Raw genomic sequence first — 22,379 nt, 5'->3', positions numbered from 1 at the left:
ATTAATAACTGGGTGAAGCCGGTGGAAGGAGATTCTCACATAGATTTGCTTGTGATAGCGTCACGGTACATATGAATCTCAGGAAGGGAAAGGCAGAGAGATGTTACAAGCTAAGGGGCTAAGAGAAAGGGGCTTGAGAAAGACACATCCCACATTGTCCCACACTAACATAGGCCTACTCTTTGTCCCACATTTGTATTGTTGGCATCTGGTCACCCTAGCTGAGATGGAACTGATGTTGTCGCTGACTAAGTTATTCTTACAAATGATAGAATTTTAATATGAGTAGTAATGTTACTATTAGAACCTAAGATCACTGGAATTCGTGTGTAGGCACTAATAGGGTTTTATATATGCGTGGTTGTGCCATTGGTTCCCAGTAGGAAGCACTGGTGTTAATGGTTTTAGTCGCGTTGCTGTGGCTGCTGGCGCTACTAGTGCTTCTGGCGTTACTTGCAACTGGTGCTCCTGGCGTAATTGGCAGCTGGCTCTGCTGGCGCTACTGGAGCAACTAGCACCGCTGGCGTTGCTGGCAACTGGCGCTACTGGCGTAACTGGTGCTACTGGCGTAACTGGTGCTGCTGGCGCTGCTGGCAACTGCTGTGTTACTGGTCCTCTAGGCCGGGGCCTGGTCCTCCTCCCTGGACTCAGACTGGACCATCAGATCCAGGACGCAGTGCTCCAGCCTCCTCCCAATAATCCCAGTAATCTGACAGATTTAATTTCAGATTATCTGCCATGCGAAGCGGGGGCGGGGGGCAGGCAGAGGGTGTGGCCTGACAGAGGGGATTGGATCAGGGAGACTTTCAGTGCTTGAAGTGGAAAAAAAGTCCCGGTACGCCAAAGAGTAAAACATACAAGTGCCGGGACTGCACAGTGGTGAGTACCAGACATATCACAAATAAGAGGAGGACAGAAAGACAGGAGGACACAAAGACAGGAGGACAGGAGGAGAGCAGGACACAAAGACAGGAGGGCAGGAAGACAGGAGGACAGAAGGACAAAAAGACAGCAAAAGAGAGGGACAGGAAGACAGGAGAAGAGGAGGACACAGGGACAGGAGGGCAGAAAGACAGAAGGACAGAAAGACGGGAGGAGAGGACACAAAGACAGGAGGACAAGAAGACAGAAGGACAGGAAGACAGGATTCCTGGAACACAGAAGGACATGAAGACAGAAGGACAGGATGAGAGGAGGACACAAAGACAGCACGACAGGAAAACAGAAGGGCATGAAGACAGAAGGACAGGAACACCTGGGGACAGGAAGACACAAAAACAGGAGGACAGAAGGACAGGACGACAAGGGGACAGGAAGACAGAAGGACTCAAAAACAGGAGGACACAAAGACAGAAGGACAAAGGGACCACCAGCGCTTCACCCTGTTGTTTTATGTTTTAACAAAGACAAACAGTGCACCAACTGGTCTACAGTACCACAGTGCTATGGTATTAACATAGTACTACAGTAGAACTCCACATTTCTCCTCTTTCTGAACCCAGATCTTAAATCAACAAAGGAAATTCCAAGGCAGCGAACATGAGCTAGACTTTTGAAAACTTCCTGTGCTGCTTCCCTGAGCCTTCCCATTGGATGATTTTTCCACTGACTCCGCCCCTCCACCACGACCACGTCCCTTGATCACTGGCCCCGCCCCTCCACTACTGGCCAGGGGTACTGTGGTGGTGATCATCCTGCTGTCACCAGGGGCAACTGGAGCAGAGAGAGAGAGAGAGAGAGAGAGAGAGAGAGAGAGAGAGAGAGAGAGAGAGAGAGAGAGAGAGATGCAGATCTGTATGTTCATCATGACAGAAGCTCTGCTGCAGCCAGAGGTAAGAACCATAACACTCTGAGCTTTCTGGACTAGTTAATTCTAGTTAGTTCTTGTTATAGTTAGCTCTAATTCAAGTTACTTTTACCTGTGGTTGTAATAGTTCTACCTGGTATGGAGGGACCTCAGTGTGTACATGATCTCATTGACGTGCCTAAGGAGCCTCCACGCAGGGGTTACCATTGCTTCAGATTCCAAAAGCTTCATGTCTTTGTTGAGCCGATTAGTTCTGCAGTTTCAAATCAGTTTCAAATCAATCAGCCAATCAGAGTCCAGCGTTCTTTACTCCAGATCTTCTAGAAGCAGGAAGTGCTGAGAGCTGTTCATCACCAGAGGACCAAGAAAGTATTTGTTGTTTTTCATTAAGATATGTCTGTAATACTTCTGGCCATCACTGCTGGCGGACACATGCACAAAGCGTGTGTGTGCGTGCATGTGTGTGTTGAGAGTTTAAACCCGTGCACACCATTTCCCAGTTAGACAAACATTCCTGACAGACTGTGTCATGGCTGCAGACTGCACACGCCGGATTCTGACCTTCTAACCACACACACACACACACACACACACACACACACACACACACACACACACACACACACACCCACCCACACACACAGCACGGTGCAGTTGTCCATGCCTGTCATCCAGTCGGATTTTGCTGTGTGTGTGTGTGTGTGTGTGTGTGTGTGTGTGTGTGTGTGTGTGTGTGTGTGAGTGACAGCTTTGCACACCGGTTGCTTCTCTTTCTCCCTGAACAGGACTATTGATCTGATGCAGGACTGATCAGTAACAGTACTATACTGTTAGTTTGGATGATCGATGTATGATCCATGTTCCTCACAGCAGAGCGTCCAGGGACTTGGAACCTTGTTCAGATCTCCTATTGATCACGTTCTCAGTTATTCATCTGCCGCCATGCAGTGGTTCAGTCTTATCTTATTCTTATCGATAGCGTATTTAGGTAATTTTTATTACAGCAGAACTTTAAGAGCAGCTGAGAGAACACAACTTGCGATGTTGGACTGAGATCCGGGGTCTCATGCGCTTCAACAAGCGCGTGTAAGACGATCATGTCTCATCTGAACCCCAGTTGCTGTGTTTCTATTAAAAAAAAACAGATTTTCTGGCTCCTCGGATCGCACGCTGGTGTTTTTCCGATTTAAAGGGATTTCTCTCGCTGTTTGAACATGACGGGGGTGCGGCGTTCCTCAGGAATGCTGCATCCGAGGCTCCTCTCCGAAGGTCCCTCGCCAGCAACACCGAACAGCGCTGGTCAGCGCCAAAAATGAGAAGAATGTCTTCGTGGGTAATGGGTGGAGGACTGGGGTGATGGATTGATGGTGGGGCGGAGGAAGGGAGGGGTGGAGGACTGGAGTGGGGGGCTTGTGGGGAGGCTGAAATGTGAACCAACATTCGCTCCTTTCCAGATTTCCTCCTTTGGACTTTAACTCAACCCCCTGCATCTGCTCTCTTGAATGTCTTTAACTGTGACATTTTTATTGGTCTTTATTTTGATCTTGATATGGTTATTTCTATATTTATTTTAATGTTCCTCTTGTGACAGGGAGGCGAACGCTGGAGAAATGGTTTTACCTGACAGGTCTATCGCGTGGTGATGCTAAAGCTGTGATCTATGCCTGTACCATGGCAGCTAACCTGGCAGCAATGCTGTGATCGTTGCCACGGAAGTCCCTGAGTAGGGATGCGATATGAACGTAGCGCTGTTGCTGTTCCAGGACTGGGTGGCGCTCTCCACTCCGTCAGGGCTGTGATGCAGCATCATGGAGGAGGCGGCAGACTGCTGGCCCCCCCCGCCTCCACCCGCACTGCGGTCCAGAGTGCTCCCCGGTGGCAAGGATCCCTCCTCGGGTCGGCGTGGCTCCGGCCCCCTCTGCAGCAGCAGTGAGGAAGACTACTCCCCTTCCCCTGCTTTAAACCAATCAGCTGCTGTGGCCAGGCAGGCGACGCAGGCTCCGTTCAGGTGAAGGACGACCCCCTCACCTGTTAGAAAGCTTATCTTTTAATAGTTTTTATTCAGATTACTACATCGCTGAGGTTGAGGCCGCCTCTGGTCGTCTGCTTCCCCATCAGTGCAGTGGCCGTCTGTGAGAGCCTCCCAAATCTCTTATACCTTATTACCCTCGTATTTGTATTATTTTTTAGGAACTCGTATATCAAAATAAATCCCTTTTCGCTCACCATGGCGCTCAATTTGTCAAATCTCTGGCGGAACATGTCTCTCGTCCCCTCCGTCTCCATTCCTTCGTTATTTATCCTATTTATCCTTCTCTATCTCTCTCGTAAAATAAGCACAGGGCGACGCATTCCTTGTGATTGTTGTCGTCATCGTTCTACTCCTCAGAGCAGATTTGTCCTCTACTGCCCCCTGGAGGAGACAGGTGTATTACCCTCGGTTTGCGTCGCGTAAGCATTAGCGTCACACCCTAGCGTGGCGTTTGTTTCAGGATGTCGCGCTTCGCCGAGAAAACCAAATGTATGTTTAAGTCAAACCAGATAGATTACAAGGAGATATATGCAGATCCTCATTCATCACCTGACCCCCACCCTATGCAGCCCCCCCCTACCGGACCTCTGGATGGCAGGGTCTGCCGCCGCTGGTGAGGAGGCCGGCAGTGCCACCGGTCCCCAGCAGGGGGTGCAGGAAGCGTGGTGCTGGGCGGGGCAGGAGCAGAGCTGGGCAGCGCCTCCAGAGGACGCCGGGAGAGGGAGGTGGAGCGGCGCAGAGGCCCTGCCCCCACTGGCTGAGAGGGTGGAGCGCAGCCGGATGATGGTCAGACAGATGCTGGACGTTCCACCTGGGCCCAGTGCCTGGATGGACACAGGTAGTGGGTGGAGTCTGAACCTGTCTGTCTGACTCTCTGTCTGACTGTCTGTCTGTCTCTGTCTGACTGTCTGACTCTCTGTCTGGCTGCCTGACTTTCTGTCCAACTGTCTGATTCTCTGGCTGTCTGTCTAACTCTGTCTGACTGACTGTTTGTTCCCAGGTTCTATTCCCATGAATGACAGTGAAAGGGATTCTGGGATTTCTCTCCAGGACAATGATCAAAATCACAGGTATACACTGTACATATCATTACATAAACTGCACAAATCACTTCATATAGGCTGCACATATCACTTGATATAGACTGCACATATCAATTCATATAGACTACATATCAATAAAAATAGACTGTACTTATCAATACATATAAACTGTACATGTCATTACATACAGTATAGACTATATATCTCTACATATAGACTGTACAAATCTATATAAATAGACTGTACATATCAATATAAATAGACTGTACATATCACAACATATAGACTGTGCATGATTACATACAGTATAGACTATATATCTCTACATATAGACTGTACGATTCACTACATATCACCAAATATAGACTGTGCAAATCACTTTGTATATTGTCTGTATAACACACACTCCCATCAGGCTAATTAATCCAGACGGCTGCCATGTTTAATCCTCTGTCAGCGTGTTTTCCATTCATGTAAGCTCCTCCCCCTTTCTGTCTGCATCTCTTTCTGTCTCTCTGCCTGCCTGTTCGCCTGTCTGTCCTTTCTGTCTCCCTGTTGGTCTGCAGCTTCTTAGTGTGTGTTTTGACCTGTGTGTTTGTGTGTTGTGTGTGTGTGTGTGTGTGTGTGTGTGTGTGTGTGTGTGTGTCCGTCCGTCCGTGCAGGCAGGACTTCCCGCTGAGCCAGCGTCATGTCCAGGCTCAGACGCTGCTGCAGAAAGCTCGCATGAAGGCTCGCTGCGCTCCACTCCGAGGAGACCACAACCTGCTCCTGCAGCATGGAGGACGGGCGTGAGTAGACAGACAGACAGATGGACGTGTCTTGCTGTTCATTGACCAGAATAATTAAATTACCAGTTTGTTGACGCGCTCTGTCCATCTCCGTGGCAACTGTAGGTAAAGTGTCGATGGATGTTCAATGCACGAACCAAAGGCTTGATGGAAAGATAGACTGACCGAGTCACATGAGGATAACATATTATTATCTTTTATCCAAGAGGAAGACAGTCTGCACAAGAACTGAGTGTCAAAAGAATGGAACCTTCCATCTAAGTACTAAAGCCATGTAGTGTCCATGTAATATTTTAATGTTTAAAGAGAACTAAAAGAGTCTAAACGGTGTTTGGTGTTGCAACATGATGGACTGATCCGTCTGTCTGCAGGGTGACCAAACCGGGGTCCGGGTCCCTCCAGCGGGATGCTCTGTCTGGGACGCTCAGCGACTCATCCAGCAGCGACTCGGGGTTCGCCCCCCCGCAGCGCCGGCCCGGCCTCTCCCCGACTCGGGTTCGGTTCGAAGACGAAACGGAGCGGGAGGCGGAGCGGCGCTACCTGGAACGGGAGACGCTGAGGAGGCGGCGAGGGGCGGGGCTGCTGCTGGCCAAGCCCATCCTGCCGGCCTACGCCTGCAGGCAGGTCAGGTGCCCCCTGGTGGGCAGGCAGTGCAACGCATGTGGGTCGGTGTTGGGGCGGGGCGTCCCCCCGGGGGAAGAGGAGGGAGGGGCAGGCCCTTACTGGGCAGCTCCCACGCCCCCCCACCTCACCTTGCGCACCCAACGCCTCAGGGAGACTTACATCGGGGGCGTCGCCCATGACAACAGCACAGCGTTGGTGGGTGGGGCTCGGGACTGGGGGGGTGGTGCTCGAGGTACCAACTGCCATGTTCCCTCCATTACTGCGAGGATGACAACCAATCAAGTTCAGCTGACAGGTGTCAACGACCACCCGAGGCCCCTCCCACCAGATGTTGTTCAGGGCACGCTCACCCCGCAAACCACTGCTACCGGAACACTGGACCTACCGCCCAATCCATACGCTCCAGAGCAGATAGCCCCACCCACTCACCCACTACCTGTGTGCATAGCACCCTCTGCAGACAACTCAAGCCGCCAGGCAACGTTGATGCTGAGAGGCAGAACAAAGGGCCGAGGGGGGCGGAGCTTGGACCCCCCAGGAGAACAGCACACAGGTCTGTTTACTCTCTATCTATCTATCTATCCATCTATCCATCTATCCGTCCGTCCGTCCGTCCATCTGTCCGTCCGTTTATCAGAGAATATTTTTTATTAGAATCAGACAGAAAGATGGATGGTAGAGACAGAAAGTGACCAGAGCCTGGACCAGGAGCTGTGCTGATTCTTTCCTCCGGAACAGGCATATTCTGTGGATTGTGTAGAGAGAAAACCTACAGGAGTGTTATGGTGATGCTGGCTGGTCATCATAATGATGCTGGCTGGTCGTCATGGTGATGTTAGCAGACCAGGACAGCCACTTGTTGGTGTCAGACAGAGGAAAGCAATGGTCCTCTCAGTATTGATGGAGCTCCGTCTGGTCGAGATCATTTCATTCCAGATTAATTTAGTCTTTTTTTACTCAGGTCTCACAGATACGAACACACACACACACACACACACACACACACACACACACACACACACACACACACACACACAAACATACACAGAGTGGTGGCTGGAGAAATTCAGCCTCTGCGTTTCTCCCATCCCGGCCGTCCTTCTTACAGGGGCAGCCACGAGCAGTGGGCAGCCCTCACTTTAATGGTGCCTGGGGACCAATTCCAGGTGTAGATCCATGTAGTGGTCAGGGACAGGACAGGAATGGGTTCTGTATGTTTTTAATTCGGGTCCTTTTTAATATTTATATTGGATCCTGGGTTGGACATCCAGACCCTACTAATCAGTTTAGTGTCTGAGAAGATCAGTTCAGAGGTTCAGTTTGGTATCTGAGAAGGTCAGTTTAGTGTCGTCTGCACTGCAGTGATAGAAGAAGCCATGGGAGGAGGTCCCAGAGGGAGAACAGTAAGGGACCTGAGAGAGAGCCGTGAGTGTTCAGAGGACATGGCCCGGATGGAAAACCTCTGCTCCTGAACAGGAGAAGCTGATCCTTCAGAGAGGGAGGAGAGGAACAGCTGGTTCATGGTGTTGAAGGCAGGGGAGAAGGGAGAAGCTCCCGAGAGGAGGTTCTCTGGTCCAGCAGAGAATGAAGCGAAAGGTTAAGAGAGATGGAAACACACACACGTTGACTTTACTGTAATTGGGTCAATGCAGGGATTACTGGATGGTTAGACTCCAGCTGTAGACACACAATCATGCACACACGCACACTATGATGACATTATTATGGGATAATTAACGTTGTGTGTAATGTCAGAGGATTTATATGGACTCACTAATCCTCCATCCTTCTGTTCTGGGACGGACGGACAGACAGACAGACAGCCAGACACTATACAGTATGTACTACTGTGTGAATTGAGTGAATTGAACCTTTATCTTAATATATTATCAGCAGTGGACACCAGAAGCAGGACAACCGCCAACAGTGATGGTGATGGACGGGTCAGAGGACCAATCAGAGCAGAGCATCAAGGAGACAGAAGCCCCGGCCAGTGAGTAGCAGCATCATTATTATTTAGTTTGCTTTATATGTACTTGTGGCAGTTCCGCCTACCACACACCACCAAAGTGGCATTTTCAGGGACACCCCGACACAGAGACGCCAGACGAAGGGTTTCAGGTACACAGTTTATGTAGAGAGTGGGCTAGGTGGAATAAGCCCGGAGCAGATGGACACGTGTTATGACAAGGACTCGTCTCCTGAGTGTGTGTGGGGATAGGGGTATCACCTGTTGCTCGCTAGACAACAGAATGCAGTCACACTGATCCTGGGCCCCAATTACCTAGCCCCAGGTCAGGTGTGGCAGCTCAAACTACACCATCCCCACACCACAGTACTTACTTTAAAAACTACTCTCTTCTGACTCTTCCTGGCTGTACCATGGTGTGGCGGTACCTATACCTCCATGGCTTCCTGTCCACGGCAGGTAGTTTTGCCCCCTTCTTGACAGAACACAGCAGTGATCAGTCAAACATCTGATTGATCTCTGAGTTCTTCCGCTCCGTTCATATTCAAATTTCAGCCAAACTGGGTGAGCACGGCTGCAGGGAATCTGACCCAACACTGCCCCCTGTTGGCAAAGGCTTCAGCCTTGGGCTTCCTGGAAGTTTTCCTTTAGAATCCATTTGAAATAAGGCAGTAGCTCAAGAGAATAAAACTGTCTGGTAATAACTGTTGTCAAGACTAAAAGCAGAAACAGATATGGTATGGAATGAAATGTAAACATCATGATATCCCTCGTGTTTCAGGCCGGAGCTGGACAGCCTGGAAGGGGCGCCCTCCAAGCTCTCTCTGCGGGGGATTTTCTCTGCCATGCGTCTGAGTGGGACGGGGGCTGCGAGGCGGAGGCCCCGCTCCAGCAGCCTGGACCACCTGCAGGGCCACTCCGCCAGGGGCCCTGACTCCCCGGGCCTCAGGAGGTCGCCGGGCGCCCCGAGCCCCCCGGCTCCTAGCGGCCTGAGGAAAGCCCCCTCCCTCCAGTGCCTCAGCATGGTGACGTCCCCGCAGGACAATGGCATAATTTACGCTGCTTTTCATGAATTCTCCCAAAGTCGATTTCATTTGATACAAACTATTTATTATTATTTCCCATTGAGAGGCATTAGACAGAAGCCTCAAGGTACAAATATAGAAATCTGATAAATTATTAGTATTTAGCATAAAGAAAAACAAGATTGAGTTAAAGAGTTTGTTGCAAAACCATAATTTGATTCATAATCTAACAGCAGCAGTGGGGGTTACATGCCATTTTGATAAACTAGTTTATATTTCAAGTTTACTAGAAATTACATTGGATTCTAGATTAGATTAGATTGAACTTTGTCATAGAAATATTTGTCAACAAAATACAGTTTAGCATCTAACCAGAAGTTTAAACGAAGCAGTAAAGTGCCGCGTATGTATAAAATATAGGCATATGAATAAATAGTTAACAATAGTGGATACGGATATACTAAATATGTTTACTATGAACAGAATTAACAGTATTGACAGAATGAATATGAATGCACTAAAATGTATACAGTATGAGCAGTTTGAACAGAATGATGAGCAGTATTAACAGTATTTACAGAATGGATATTGATGCACTAAAGTATATACATTAAGAGCAGTATTATCAGTATTAACAGAGTGGGTATGAATACGGTATATACAGTATTATCAGATATGGATGGACCTGTGTGTGTGCCACTATATCTTCCTGAAGTCCATGATGAGCTCCTTGCTCTTCTTGATGTTAAGGGCCCAGGTTGTTGTCGGCGCACCACGCTGCCGGGTGCTGGACTTCCTCCCTGGAGGCGGTCTCATCGTTGTTGTTGAAGAGACCAACCACCGTTGTGTCGTCTGCAACCTTGATAACGGTGTTGGAGCCATGTACAGGAGTGCAGTTTATTGAATAATGATCAAAAAAGTTATAAGAAGGACCCAATTGACAGAATAAGGACTTCCTGTGATGAAGCAGCTGTTCTCTATTGATTCAGTTTAAAGAGCCGTGTACATTCCAGAGAAAATCGAAGTTATTTGTGTAACCTGTTCTTAACTTCTAGGGTTCGCCGTTCCCCCGGTTGAAGAAATCCTCGTCAGTCCAGAGTTTCAGTTCAACGCAGAAGAGCGACCGCTCTGCGGCCTACAGCCCCGCCCACCAGCCAACTAGCCCCGCCCTCTGGTACCGGCCACACCCAGTGTTCCCAGATTGGGCAGTTTTCCGGAATTGGGCTGGTGGATTGGGCGACTTTTAGACTGTGGTTGGGCTGGAAATTGTCAATCCAATCTGGCGACACTGGTCACACCCCTAAAACCTGACCCCTGACTCAAGCACATTAAACAGCAGGTTTTAGCGCTTATTTTTCTCTTAAAGTTCTTTATTACGATCATTTATTGACACGTTCCTTCATCACTTTGTTCTTTATACATCTTTAAACCAACATTACAAAATACTTGGTTTCTACAGTTTCCCACTTACGTTAGGCTTCTATCACACAGAGCCTGATGTGGATGCCAGTTTTATCCACCCGGGAACAGGAAATGTAAAATTAAATAGAATTAAAAATGAAAACATTAAGACCGTGCTCCTCCTGAATTCCCCTCCTGCATTTGGTATCTATATTTTCATTCTTCACAGCTTTCAAAACTTAAACTACATCTAGAAACTCATTTTCCATCAGTCTCTCACACCAACAAATCCACGGTGACGTCATGTGACGTAGAGCTTAGACAGGGAGTGATGTCACGAGCAGTAAGCGATGAAAACTATTTTATTCCCTAATCAAGCTGTTTGGTAAACTAAGAAAAAAAACCAAAACTTTTTAATTCACAGTAACTGTAATTTGGTTACTAAGACTTGAACTATAATGTGTTACATTATGAGTTATCGCTGAAAGTAATCAAATTATTATATGAATAATATTACAATTGTCATCATTTTTATAATAATTTGATTACTTTGGCTCTAGACTGGGCTCTGGAGGACCCTCAGTGTGTATTGTGCTTTGTATCCAGCAGGGCGCTTCAGAGGACCCTCAGCGTGGAGGACGTGGGGGTCCCCAGCCAGGTCCGCTCTGTGGGCAGGGTGTCCCAGGTGTTCCCTGACGGCTCCCTGCTCCTGGAGCTGCAGCGGCCTCCCAATGGGCCCTATGGCTTCCACATCTCCAGAAGCCGAGGGCGGCGCGACTCAGGTGAAGGAACAAAGTAGTCCAGAAGTAACTAGAGTATGAGTTACTTTTCAATGCATTAGCAATAGAAGCAATAGATCCAAAGAAAATATATTTCAACTTCCTTCTAAAAATAAGAGATTGACAGCTTTCCCATTGCCAGGGGAAATTATGTTTTTTTTTCTGGTGCGACACGTTCGACGTCATTTTGACTTTGGACACGGATATTCCTGTCTATTTACGCGCTAACGTACGGAACTTCAACACGCGTCGCAACTCGCAGGTAAAGGGACCAAAATGAGCGTTTCGACCCGGGTGTCCTGTTCAGATTAGAGCCGATCGGAGGTGGAGCCGATTTAAACCCATTCTATTCTACATGCTATTGCAGGTTCATTGGACCGGGGACTGAAACCCGGGTTTTTCCTTTCCCACTGATGACAAATGCCGGATGTTAGCGGTGTTTCGGGGTTCTTGGTGCAGTGGGAAAGGGGTGTACTACAAGTTCTCCTCACTTAACGACCGAGTTATGTTCCTAGGATCAGGTCGTTAAGCGAATTGGTCATAAGCGAGGAACCGTGTTATTTCACAGTGAGGGGGCGTGGCCATCGCAAACGCTAGTGTAGTGAATACTGACTGCGGGAACGAGACAGACTGAGAACGGACATGAGATGAATTCAGTGTATATAGTATATATAGTTTATATAGTATATAAAGGGTGATGCGCGATTAGATGCTTGACGCGCATGCCGCGGTATTGTAAGTCTGAACGGTCGTTAAACAGGTGGGTCATTAAGTGAGGAGTACCTGTATACCTACATGAGTCCCTGAGGCGCAAACTCGTTTCATACGGGTGTTCTGGCCTTAAAGTAAACATACACATAGGCTACTCACTATAGCATAGGAAGATAGCAGTGTTGTCCATATTCAAATAGCATTTCAATTCAGCTTTCTCATAGCCACGCTGACACAATGGCACGGTCCAAAACAGTTTTCTTCCCATTCCACACACCTGATTCTCATCACCTGGAGCTTACTTTAATGCTCCACCCTGTATTATATGTCAGAACTGCATGTGTATGCATCATAGTCACCTAGTGTTTTAGATAAGGAAGAAATAAAACAAACAAAAACTACATTATGGCTCCGACATGTATGAATGGATCCATCAACCAACTCAGGAAATACGTTTCATAAATAAAGTAAATCTTGTAGTAATTGAATAAGTTGTAGAACAAAATGATCACAACAAACTTTAGTTTACCATGTTGTTTCAAAAAGATTTTCTTCGTATTCATATTATTTTGATCTTCTTAATATTATTTTTATATCTTGATGGTGGTATTTTGCGCCCTCTGCAGGTGTGTATGTGGAGGACATGATGGACGGCAGCACGGAGAAGCTGTACGCCGGTCTGCTGGGCCCCGGGGACGAGGTCCTGGAGGTGGAGGGGGAGAAGGTGTCTGGCCTGAGCCTGGACCTGGTGACCCGGCTTCTCACCCAGAACTCGTCCTGCTCGGTCCGTGTGCTGCCCCACAGGAGGCCGCCGCAACGCTAGCGGCTTTACACTCAAAATTATGTTTTGATGGAAGATGAAGATGAAACGTAACAACGTGAACGAACTTCCTGATGGGATTTGATGAAGAACCCTGGAACCTATGACGCCCTCTTGTGGCAAAGGCCTGTAACCGCACTGTGAACGGGATGATGGAGGGAACACTAAGGGTAAACTGGGAGTGCCGTGATGAGCCAGGTCCAGGTCCAAGTCGTGACTCGGGTCCAGGTCATGACCCGGATGAAGGTTGTGACCCAGGTCAAGGTCATGATCCGGTTAAGTGTCCAAGTCGTGACCCGGGTCCGGGTCCAGGTCGTGACCCGGGTCCCGGTCCAGGTTGTGACCCGGGTCCGGGTCCAGGTCGTGACCCAGTCCAGGGTCAGGAGGCGGTTCAGCTTCCAGGACCAGCAGCTGAAACCACTCTAACCACTCCAAATAAAGACGGACCAGAAACAGGACCAGGTCCCTGGTTCCCAGAAGACTGGTTGTACTGGGCAGCTCCCAGTGCTCCCAGTATCTCTCGAACCTGCTGGATTATTTCTAATCCAGGTCAGATTACATCTTTGCATTTAAATCTTTACATCATCATTTGGCAGACGCTTCTGTCCAAAGTGACTTACAATTTTTCATACACTGATGGATGCAGCCATCAGGAGCAATTAGATGAATGTTCTTAAATAAAGATCTGATCAGATTCCCACTTGTATTTATATTTATATCGTTATGTTTATTTTTACTTGCTGTCCAGATTAAAGAAAATATTAAAACACTAATGCTTTAGGGGTGCTTTCTTTGCTGTTACTGCATGATAATGAGACAATAATAATAATTATAATAAATATAGCTGCAGGCAGTAATACACAAGGTCCGGTTTATTCATTTTAAGCACGTGTTACATGTTTTGGTTTTTGTGTAATGCAGTGAAATATACTGGACATGTAAACTTAGTAGTTACGTCCATGTAATTTCACAAATCCAACTTTCATGGCATCACATATGAAGCGTTTCCATTTCAACCAGACGTCAACCATTGATTTTAAATTGTAATGTGACAGAAGTGTATGACAAATAAAGTTTAATAAATTACTTATCTATATTGTAATGCAGACAACATTTAAGTAACTTTAACATTAATTTGGCATTAGAATTATTATGAAAGAATTTGTCAATACTACAAATACTTTCTGCTGTTTCATTCAAGTTTGTTAATTAATTGTTAAATAATTGTTATAACTTACCTTGTTGCATTGCCGTACATCCAGAGTATCAGTGACGGTAGATGACGTTGTGTCTCTTATACGTCAATTACCTGTACCTTGCGGTGCACAGAGTCCTGCCTCACAGTGTCTCTGTGGAAGGGAATCGCTCCGTGTGGAAGTTCCCAACAACACGGTTCCATTCAAACAGACTAAACACTGCAGGTCCCTCAGAGACATTTCATTTCATCAACAAAACTTTTGGACTAAACTAAAACAGACACGATTCAGACCCGTTGCTCTGGAGCTGGAAGCAAACTCCACGTGTGAGGACCAAAACACAGAATATGTTTTGGACTCCTACAGTTTGTGTGTTACAACTGGCTCAAATGCAGCAAAATAAGGAGGGACGGCACCAGGTTAGATGGAACAGACTGCGTTTATTTACAAAAAGGGAAAAGAGACAAAATATCCAACAAAATGCTGTGTGTTTTGTCAGATCGTCTCGACCCAGCGCAGATACTGCCCAAAGAAACAACTACAGACAGATGGAGTCTACACCACGCACCTCGCACAATGCAAATGCCCCCCCAGAGTCATAACCTGCAGATACATCCACCAGCCACAACATTAAAACCACTGACCGGTGAAGTGAATACCATTGCTCATCTTGTTCCAGTGTCAGCTGTCAAGGGGTGGGGTATATTAGGCAGCAAGTGAACAGTTACTTCACTAAACAATGTAAATTTTCCTGTTGAGGTTTATCTTATCTTATCTTAGTTCTTGAAGTTGATGCGATGGAAACAGGAAAAATGGACAAGCATAAGGATCTGAGCGACTTTGAAAAGGGCCAAATTGTGATGGCTAGATGACTGGGTCAGAGCATCTCCAAAACTGCAGGTCTTGTGGGGTGTACCTGGTATTGAGTGGTTAGTACCTACCAAAAGTGGTCCAAGGAAGGACAACCATGCCACACATAGATGCACGTGGGGGAAGAAGTCTAGCCCTTCTGGTCCGATTCCACAGAAGAGCTGCTGTAGCACAAATTGCTGAAAATGCTGACTATGGTAGAGAGGTGTCAGAACACGCAGTGTATCGCAGTTTGCTGCGTATGTGGTTGCATAGACCGGTCAGAGTGCCCATGTCGACCCACCGCCTACAATTGCCATGTGAGCGTCAGAACTGGACCATGAAGCAATGGAAGAAGGTGGCCTGGTCTGATGAATCACGTTTTCTTCTACATCATGTGGATGGCCGAAGTTAGGCTCCAATCCAATCAAGCATCTGTGGGATGTGCTGAAACAACAAACAGGACTTAAAGGATCTGCTGCTAACGTCACAGTGCCAGATACCACAGGACACCTTTAGAGGTCTTGTGCAAGGCAACTGTGATGGATTGGCCAAAAGAAATAAATGGCACTGCTTAGATATTGACATTATTATTGAGTGGAAAAAGAAGCTCAACAGTTTTATGTATCATTTGTACAGTTGGGCTCCGAATTTAGGAAGTTAGAGTGATAGAAGTAAAAGTAGTCCAACCAATGAGTGTGTATGGGAGATGCCGCCCTGCAAACTAATGCTCATAATTCAAAAACTATGAATGGCAGAGAGATTAGTTTTTGTTGAGTGTGTGGACAAAAATCCCTACATTCAATGTATAATATTAGGTATGTGCATCTAAAACTGTCAAAGAAATAGAAAATTTGTACGGATTGGCGGCATGCTCTCATCTCGACTAGATTTCTCATGAGAAAAATGTCAGCACGAAAACTACGTCAAACCTGCCGGTCGAATCGTTCAACAAAGTAATAGCCCACGAGAAGAGACTGAGCCGATCGAGTTGATGTATTTCACGTCCTTGTAGCTGGAAAACTCTGGGAGGAGCCTTGCAATGAAACCCTATACATTTAATAATAATTTGATGTAGTAGAATAGGTGAGCTTCAGCCTGCTCACTCAACACATAACACCTTCACTTTCCATCCTTTTCAGAGGCAGAGAACTAGAAGTGGTGAAGTGATGCACATTTCACTATTGGCTGTATTTCCAGTCAGGCGTTGGTTTTAGAACACATCAAATACAAATTACTTTTATTATTAACCCAATAAGGGTGAAGCTGCGTCCGGCCAAAACCAGCCAGAAACATTTAAAGCACAAAAGGTTTGTTTTACTAATATTTACTTGTCTTTAGTGGGCATCTCATTACATCTTCCACTGGATCAACCTACTGCAGTTATCTTTAAAATACATTTGCAACATCTGTGTTTTTCTTATTCTGAGGAAGATGCTTGAGGGAGGCTCGCTGTACAAACCCAAGTCAAAAGTTCACATAATCCAGTGTTTATTGAAGCGACCAATCACACATGATCATTAGGTCAAAGGTCACACGGCTTCTGAGGGTTTGAGGGACAAAAAAATAACAACAACGTTATGTAAACAAACACACACACACACACACAGTGATCTGGGAGACGGAGAATAAAAATTTCACTGCTCAGCTTCACAGTACTACTACAGTAGCATTGTACTGCATTCTGGTACAACTCCTAAAGCACCAGGATGTTCAACCTGAAAGTAGGAACTTTCCCAGAATGCACTCTGATCTTTTCCCTCATCACCATTGTGTGTAGGGGGGGGGGGTTAATACAGTTAAACTATGTTAAGTAACTCAAAAAGCTACAAAATAAAAAAGCACATAAAAAGGAATTAAGAACAGAGGAACATTTTAGTGTTAATGAAAAGCTGCTTCTTGTCTCCTATAAAAGAATGACCGGGTGCTGTGGTTACGTCAGTACACAAGATACTCATTTAAAAGTCCTCAAATAAAATTATAAAACATCAACAACAGGAGGTCCGGAACGCTACGACTTGCTCACAGCTGCTTCAGCAAAGAGAACAGGATCTCCAAGCCACCCACTGGAAGGGGACTTTTATTGTGAAGTACGAACTGGAAAGGGACTTTCACTGTGATGTGTCAGCCGGAGAAGGCCTTGTTCTGTTAAGTATGAGCCCGTAGGGGACTTTTACTGTGAAGCATCAGCTGGAGGGGGCTTTTACTGTGAGGTGTCAGCAAGAAGGGGGCTTTCCGTGAAGTATGTGTCACAGAGTGACTATTACTGTGATGCAATAGCCTGAGGGGGACCTTTACTGTGAAGTGTCAGCAAGAGAGGGACTTTTACCGTGAAGCGTCAGCAGGAGAGGGACTTTTACTGTGAAGCATAAGCCTGGGAGAGACCTTTACTGTGAAGCGTCAGCCAGTGAAGAACTTTTACGGTGAAGTCAAGTTTCTGTCCCATTCCATGTGGTACAGTAAAGTCAGAAGAAACACTGGAGTCCAGTAAAGTGCAGAAAAAAAAAAAGTCTATTAGAGTCTGATCCAGTCCAGCAGGGTCTAGTCCAGATCCAGGTGTCTCTGGGTCCCCCTGCTGGCGGGAGGAAGATGATGGTCTGGGTGATGACGATGACTCCATCAGAGGATGAAGAAGAGCAGGATCACGACAAACAGAATACAGAGAAGAATGCCGATAGCACACCATTGGCGGCGGTCTGGGGGAGAGATTGAACAATCAGTGGCCTGCAGTGTGGTTTACCTCTGCCCACACAGCCCGGCTGGTACCAGATTAGACCAGGAGATAAATGCAGGACGGGGAGGGAAGTAGACGTCATCACAGGTCAGTACTGGTACTGTGATATCATATCAGACTGATAAGATCCGATGAAACTGAATTCATCCCCGTAGGGAAACTCAGGTGTCACAGCAGAAAAAAACAGAGCAAGTCCAGAAAGAGATAAGAAGTAAGAAGGAGATAAAACGGCAGCAGTAGTGAGTAGCTAGCCCAATGTGGGAAGGTAGTAGCAGTTACACTGTTTCCCCGACATCAGATTGTGTGAATCCCCCGATAACATCTTAATTAAGCTTAAGATAAAAGGTATGGTTAAGGTTAAGCTAAAGGGTAAGGTACGGGGTAAGGTAAAGAAGTGGTGATCTCACCACTGGTCATGTGAGACACTTTGGCCAGTTTCTTCATCACATTGTCCAGTTTGGACTGAGTGTTGTCCACCTCATGGGTGAAGTCGTCCAGCATCCTGCAGAAACAAACCAGCTGACTCAGTACTGGTTGGTTAGATGACTAGTTCGATAGACTACTGGGTAGTTAGACTATTAGTTACATAGGCAACTAGTTACAACACTAGTTATTACGACTACTACTTTATCCACGGTACACTATGCACTGTGTAGTGCGTATTGTGAAGAGCATAGTGTGTAGTGTGTAGAGCATAGTGTGTACAGCATAGTGTGTAGAGAGTAGTGCATAGTGTGTAGTGCATAGTGTGTAGTGTGTACAGCATGGTGTGTAGTGTGAAGTGCATAGTGTGTAGAGCGTAGAGCGTAGTGCGTAGTGCTTAGAGCGTAGAGCGTACAGCGTAGAGCGTAGAGCGTAGTGCGTAGTGCGTAGTGCGTAGAGCGTAGTGCACAGTGCACAGTGCGTAGTGCAGTGTATAGTGCAGTGTATAGTGCAGTGTATAGTGCAGTGTATAGTGCAGTGTATAGTGCAGTGTATAGTGCATAGTGTGGAGTGTGTAGAGCATAGTGTGTAGTGCATAGTGTGTCCTACACGGCCTGCTCGTCCAGCTCCATGCCGATCCGCTCCGACATGTTCTTCAGAACTCCGATGGTTCCAGAAACCAAGTGGAGCTGCTCATCCTGCTGCTCCGACATCAGCTAGAGAGAGCAGATGTGGGTCAAGCCATGGGTTGTGACCCATTTGTGGGTCAATCAGAAATTAGAATGTCCAAAAGCTTCCACCAGGAGGAAGAATGACAGACAGACAGACAGGTCTACCTGCTGCTGGCTCTGCTGCTCCTCTATGAACTGGCTGTTGGCATTCTGCAGCTCCTGGTCCAGTCTGGAGAACTTGGTGGCGGCAGGTGGCCATGTTGGACCTTGGTCCCCCAGCAGAACCTGCAGGACACACACTGCTCTCACTGCATCGCTTGAAGAAACTGCCGGCACCAATCAATGCCAAGTCAACCAAGCTGCTCAATATCTGCAGGGTTTGTGAAACTGTCTGCTCTTTCCACATGAAACTTCAGAACCAACACGTTGAAGTGGTTGGTTATCTTCTAGACTTCTTATTGGAACCAAAGCACATGCAAAGAATTCTCTTTTTGTTACTATGAGCTGGTACTGGTATGAGCTTTATGTTCGGAAAATAAAGAAGTTGAAACCAAAACTTTTCCACTTGCTTCTGCGATATTGAGATGTGTGACGTTATGTGATGACACGTTTCCTTTGACTTGCAATTTTTGCCAAGTCCCACACTTTTAGTGCGCACCCCCCCACACACAAAAAAAAACACCTCAAAATTTTGCAAATGACATGGCAAGTTTGGAGAAAATCTGACATTTTTGGTCTCAGTCACAAAAGAAACTTAAAAGCCCTGGAGGGACACACAGACAGATTAAATATCTGCAACTGGGACAAAAAATATTTCCCCAAAAATACAAACAAAATTGCTCTGCAGACTGTGTGTGTGTGTGTGTGTGTGTGTGTGTGTGTGTGTGTGTGTGTGTGTGTGTGTGTGTGTGTGTGTGTGTGTGTGTGTGTGTGCGCGCGCACCTGTCTGTTGTTCTTCTCTGTCCCACAGGTGGAGCTGTTCATGGTCTCCTTCATTTCCTTCAGATAAAGATAGAGACACAGGGTTTAAACAGGAACCTTCGTCACCCTCGTCATGCAGCGCTCTGAACACACCTTCACTGTGCTCCTGGTGCTGGTGATGAAGGCTTTACGCTTGGAGAGCTCCACCACATCCAAGTTGAACTTCTTTGGGTTTGATTCAACGATGCCTGCGCACGGTTAAACGAAAACACTACGTATTCAGCTAAACATTACATATAATAACACATTAAATATAATACCTTTTCACACATGTATAACTATCAGTTTTCTGAACAATTTGCTGAATGTTTTTTCAATTTGATCTTTATTTATAATGGTAATTTCTTATGTTTCTTGGACATCTGACATAACAAATCAATCAATCAATCACTGAACAGAGTATCCATGGAGCTGGGAGGATACTGATGGTTTCGTCCAGGTCCTCCAGGTCCCACTCGATAGAGCGTAGGCTGTTCCGCAGCTCGTTGGTGGTCCAGTCCACCTCCTCCTTGGAGGCTCCATCAGGATGCTGCAGCAGCTCCGCCCAGCGCTGGTGGAGGCCCTGCGCGCTGTTCACCGCCTTCTGCACCTCCCTGAGCCGCAACACAGACAGCACATCATAGACGCCCCCGCATGAAGCACAAGCTCATTTCCACGGGAGGGCAACGGAGCAGAACACACCTCATTATAAGAGAAAATAGTTTAAAATCCCCGAGTGGAAAGGTTTGTTCCAGACTAGAAGATGAGCGGCACTGACACAGTGGCTGCAGTTCTGTACGTTGCAGAGAGACAAATTGTGATTATTGGTTTGGGATCTCTGTTTTCTTGCTTTCGGTGCCTGAGAAAGAAAACTATTTTTTTGTTCTCAGCTGCTTGGAGTAGTTTGCAGAGTAAGGTCATCTTGGTATCTTTATTTGAACATTTGGTAACGTCAATTTTGTACCAGGTACCTGTAATTGATAACTATATTTGCTTATTCATTATGATTTATAATTTTAAGTATTGTTTTAATTGTAAATGGACTACGTTTGATACTGTATCCTATCTAGTCCAGAGGATATAAGGTGGCGGAGCAGCCCTGTCAGGCTCCAATCCACTCATCTGGACCAGTTTGGGATTCAGTGTCTTGCTCAATGACACTTTCGGGATGGAACCTTCTCTAGCTCCTGAGTCACAGTTTGAAGGACTGTTTTAAAGTTCAGTCCTGCTTAGAACTCTTGTGTATTATGTTCTGGCTCTGCTGCTTTGTTGCCCAGGACTCGGTGGGACTCCACCTGCTTTAATTAGGGTTTGATAAACCGATGGAAGCTCCACCAGAGAGCTGCTCCATCCAGTAGCTCTACTCCGGGTGGAGCAGCTTGATGAATTAGTGAGCAGGTGGAACATGAGCTCCGTGCATCTCTTTAGGCGCTGCCTGGTCTGGATGGACTCGGCCGCTCCGGGCGACGTACGGGATCGATCACATACCACGCGTCATTCACCATTTAATCCCTTTTGTTCGGGGTTAGCCTGTTAGCACGCTGCTAGCCGTTAACAGGCTAACTCAGCAAATTGCATTCAAGTTTAATTTCGTCGAAAATACTTTTCTCACCCTTTGACAACGAAGAACGGGTCTTCCATGGACATGGTGCTGAGTGAAGGAGCCTCTAACCGGAGACGGACACTTTAAATCTCATCATCCATCTGGAGCCTCTGATGCAGCCTGGACTGCTGGGTGCTAGGTGTTGTTTACATGGAGCGGCCGGGACCGGAAGAGCCTTAACGCAATTTCCGTAACACGAGTCGACTTGAAAAAAAAGAAAAAAAATCGAGAAATAAAAGAACAGAACAATGAAAAAATACATTTTGAAATTGAAGATCGTCGATAAACAAACAAACAAATTATTAAATAATAAAAAATAATTATATATATATACACACACACACACACACTACTCACAAAAAGTTTATGGAACACTGACAGTGACATTTATGGAAAATGTGAAAAGTTCACGCTACAGTGATATTATATCATGAAAGTAGAGCATTTAAGTAGAAGCATGCAATGGTGATTTCCTCATCTCAAACTATTTATTGAACAACAGCCAAAACAACAAAAGCCAACAACAGTGGTGGGTACACCACAACAAAAAATGTCAATGTCTCAATAACTTGTCATGTGCCCTTGAGCATCAATTACAGCTTGACAACGACGTCTCATGCTGTTCACAAGTCGACTTATTGTCTGCTGAGGCATGGCCCCCCACTCTTCTTGAAGGGCGGCCCTCAGGTCATTGAGGTTCTGGGGTACAGAGTTACGAGCCTCTACACGGCGACTCAGCTGATCCCATAGGTTTTCTATGGGATTCAGGTCTGGAGAAAGTGCAGGCCACTCCATTTGAGGTGCCCCAGGCTCCAGCAGCCGTTCCCTAATGATGCGACCTTGAGGAGCTGGAGCATTGTCCTCCATGAAGATGAAATTAGGCCTGTGTTGTTCATGCAGGGGCACAATGACTGGATTAATGATGTTATTCAGGTAGTATGGGC

The 22,379-nt window shown here is 46.6% G+C and overlaps 3 protein-coding genes across 4 annotated transcripts; 2 read left to right on the top strand and 1 right to left on the bottom strand.

Moving 5' to 3' along the window:
• Positions 1-1,684: 1,684 nt before the first annotated feature.
• Positions 1,685-6,709, top strand: LOC307247922 (uncharacterized protein; the record flags this gene model as incomplete). Its single annotated transcript, XM_080024065.1, has 7 exons — positions 1,685-1,832; positions 3,571-3,815; positions 4,409-4,677; positions 4,840-4,909; positions 5,545-5,670; positions 6,042-6,489; positions 6,701-6,709. The coding sequence occupies exons 2-7, from the start codon at positions 3,616-3,618 to the stop codon at positions 6,707-6,709; spliced, it is 1,122 nt and encodes a 373-aa protein (XP_079880191.1). The 5' UTR covers positions 1,685-1,832; positions 3,571-3,615.
• Positions 6,612-13,692, top strand: kiaa1614 (KIAA1614 ortholog). 2 transcript variants are annotated; one of them, XM_080016456.1, is made up of 6 exons: positions 6,612-6,847; positions 8,188-8,287; positions 9,045-9,288; positions 10,344-10,462; positions 11,299-11,471; positions 12,806-13,692. In XM_080016456.1, the coding sequence occupies exons 1-6, from the start codon at positions 6,781-6,783 to the stop codon at positions 13,000-13,002; spliced, it is 900 nt and encodes a 299-aa protein (XP_079872582.1). In that variant the 5' UTR covers positions 6,612-6,780; the 3' UTR covers positions 13,003-13,692. The 2 variants fall into 2 exon arrangements, with proteins under 2 accessions (XP_079872582.1, XP_079872581.1); XM_080016455.1 differs by having other exon boundaries at positions 11,296-11,471.
• Positions 13,693-16,518: 2,826 nt separating this feature from the next.
• stx6 (syntaxin 6) lies at positions 16,519-21,580 on the bottom strand. Its single transcript, XM_079999129.1, has 8 exons — positions 21,445-21,580; positions 20,277-20,446; positions 19,947-20,041; positions 19,815-19,871; positions 19,038-19,157; positions 18,811-18,917; positions 18,186-18,280; positions 16,519-17,740 (listed from the first exon to the last, which is right to left on the bottom strand). Exons 1-8 carry the CDS (start codon positions 21,477-21,479, stop codon positions 17,664-17,666), a joined length of 756 nt encoding a protein of 251 aa, XP_079855255.1. The 5' UTR covers positions 21,480-21,580; the 3' UTR covers positions 16,519-17,663.
• Positions 21,581-22,379: the final 799 nt, after the last annotated feature.

This window comes from Zeus faber, assembly GCF_960531495.2.
Source record: "Zeus faber genome assembly, chromosome: 1".
NCBI classification, from domain to species: Eukaryota; Metazoa; Chordata; class Actinopteri; order Zeiformes; family Zeidae; genus Zeus; species Zeus faber.
The sequence above is the reverse complement of the archived record's forward strand: the minus strand, read 5'-3'. Positions and strand labels throughout refer to the sequence as shown.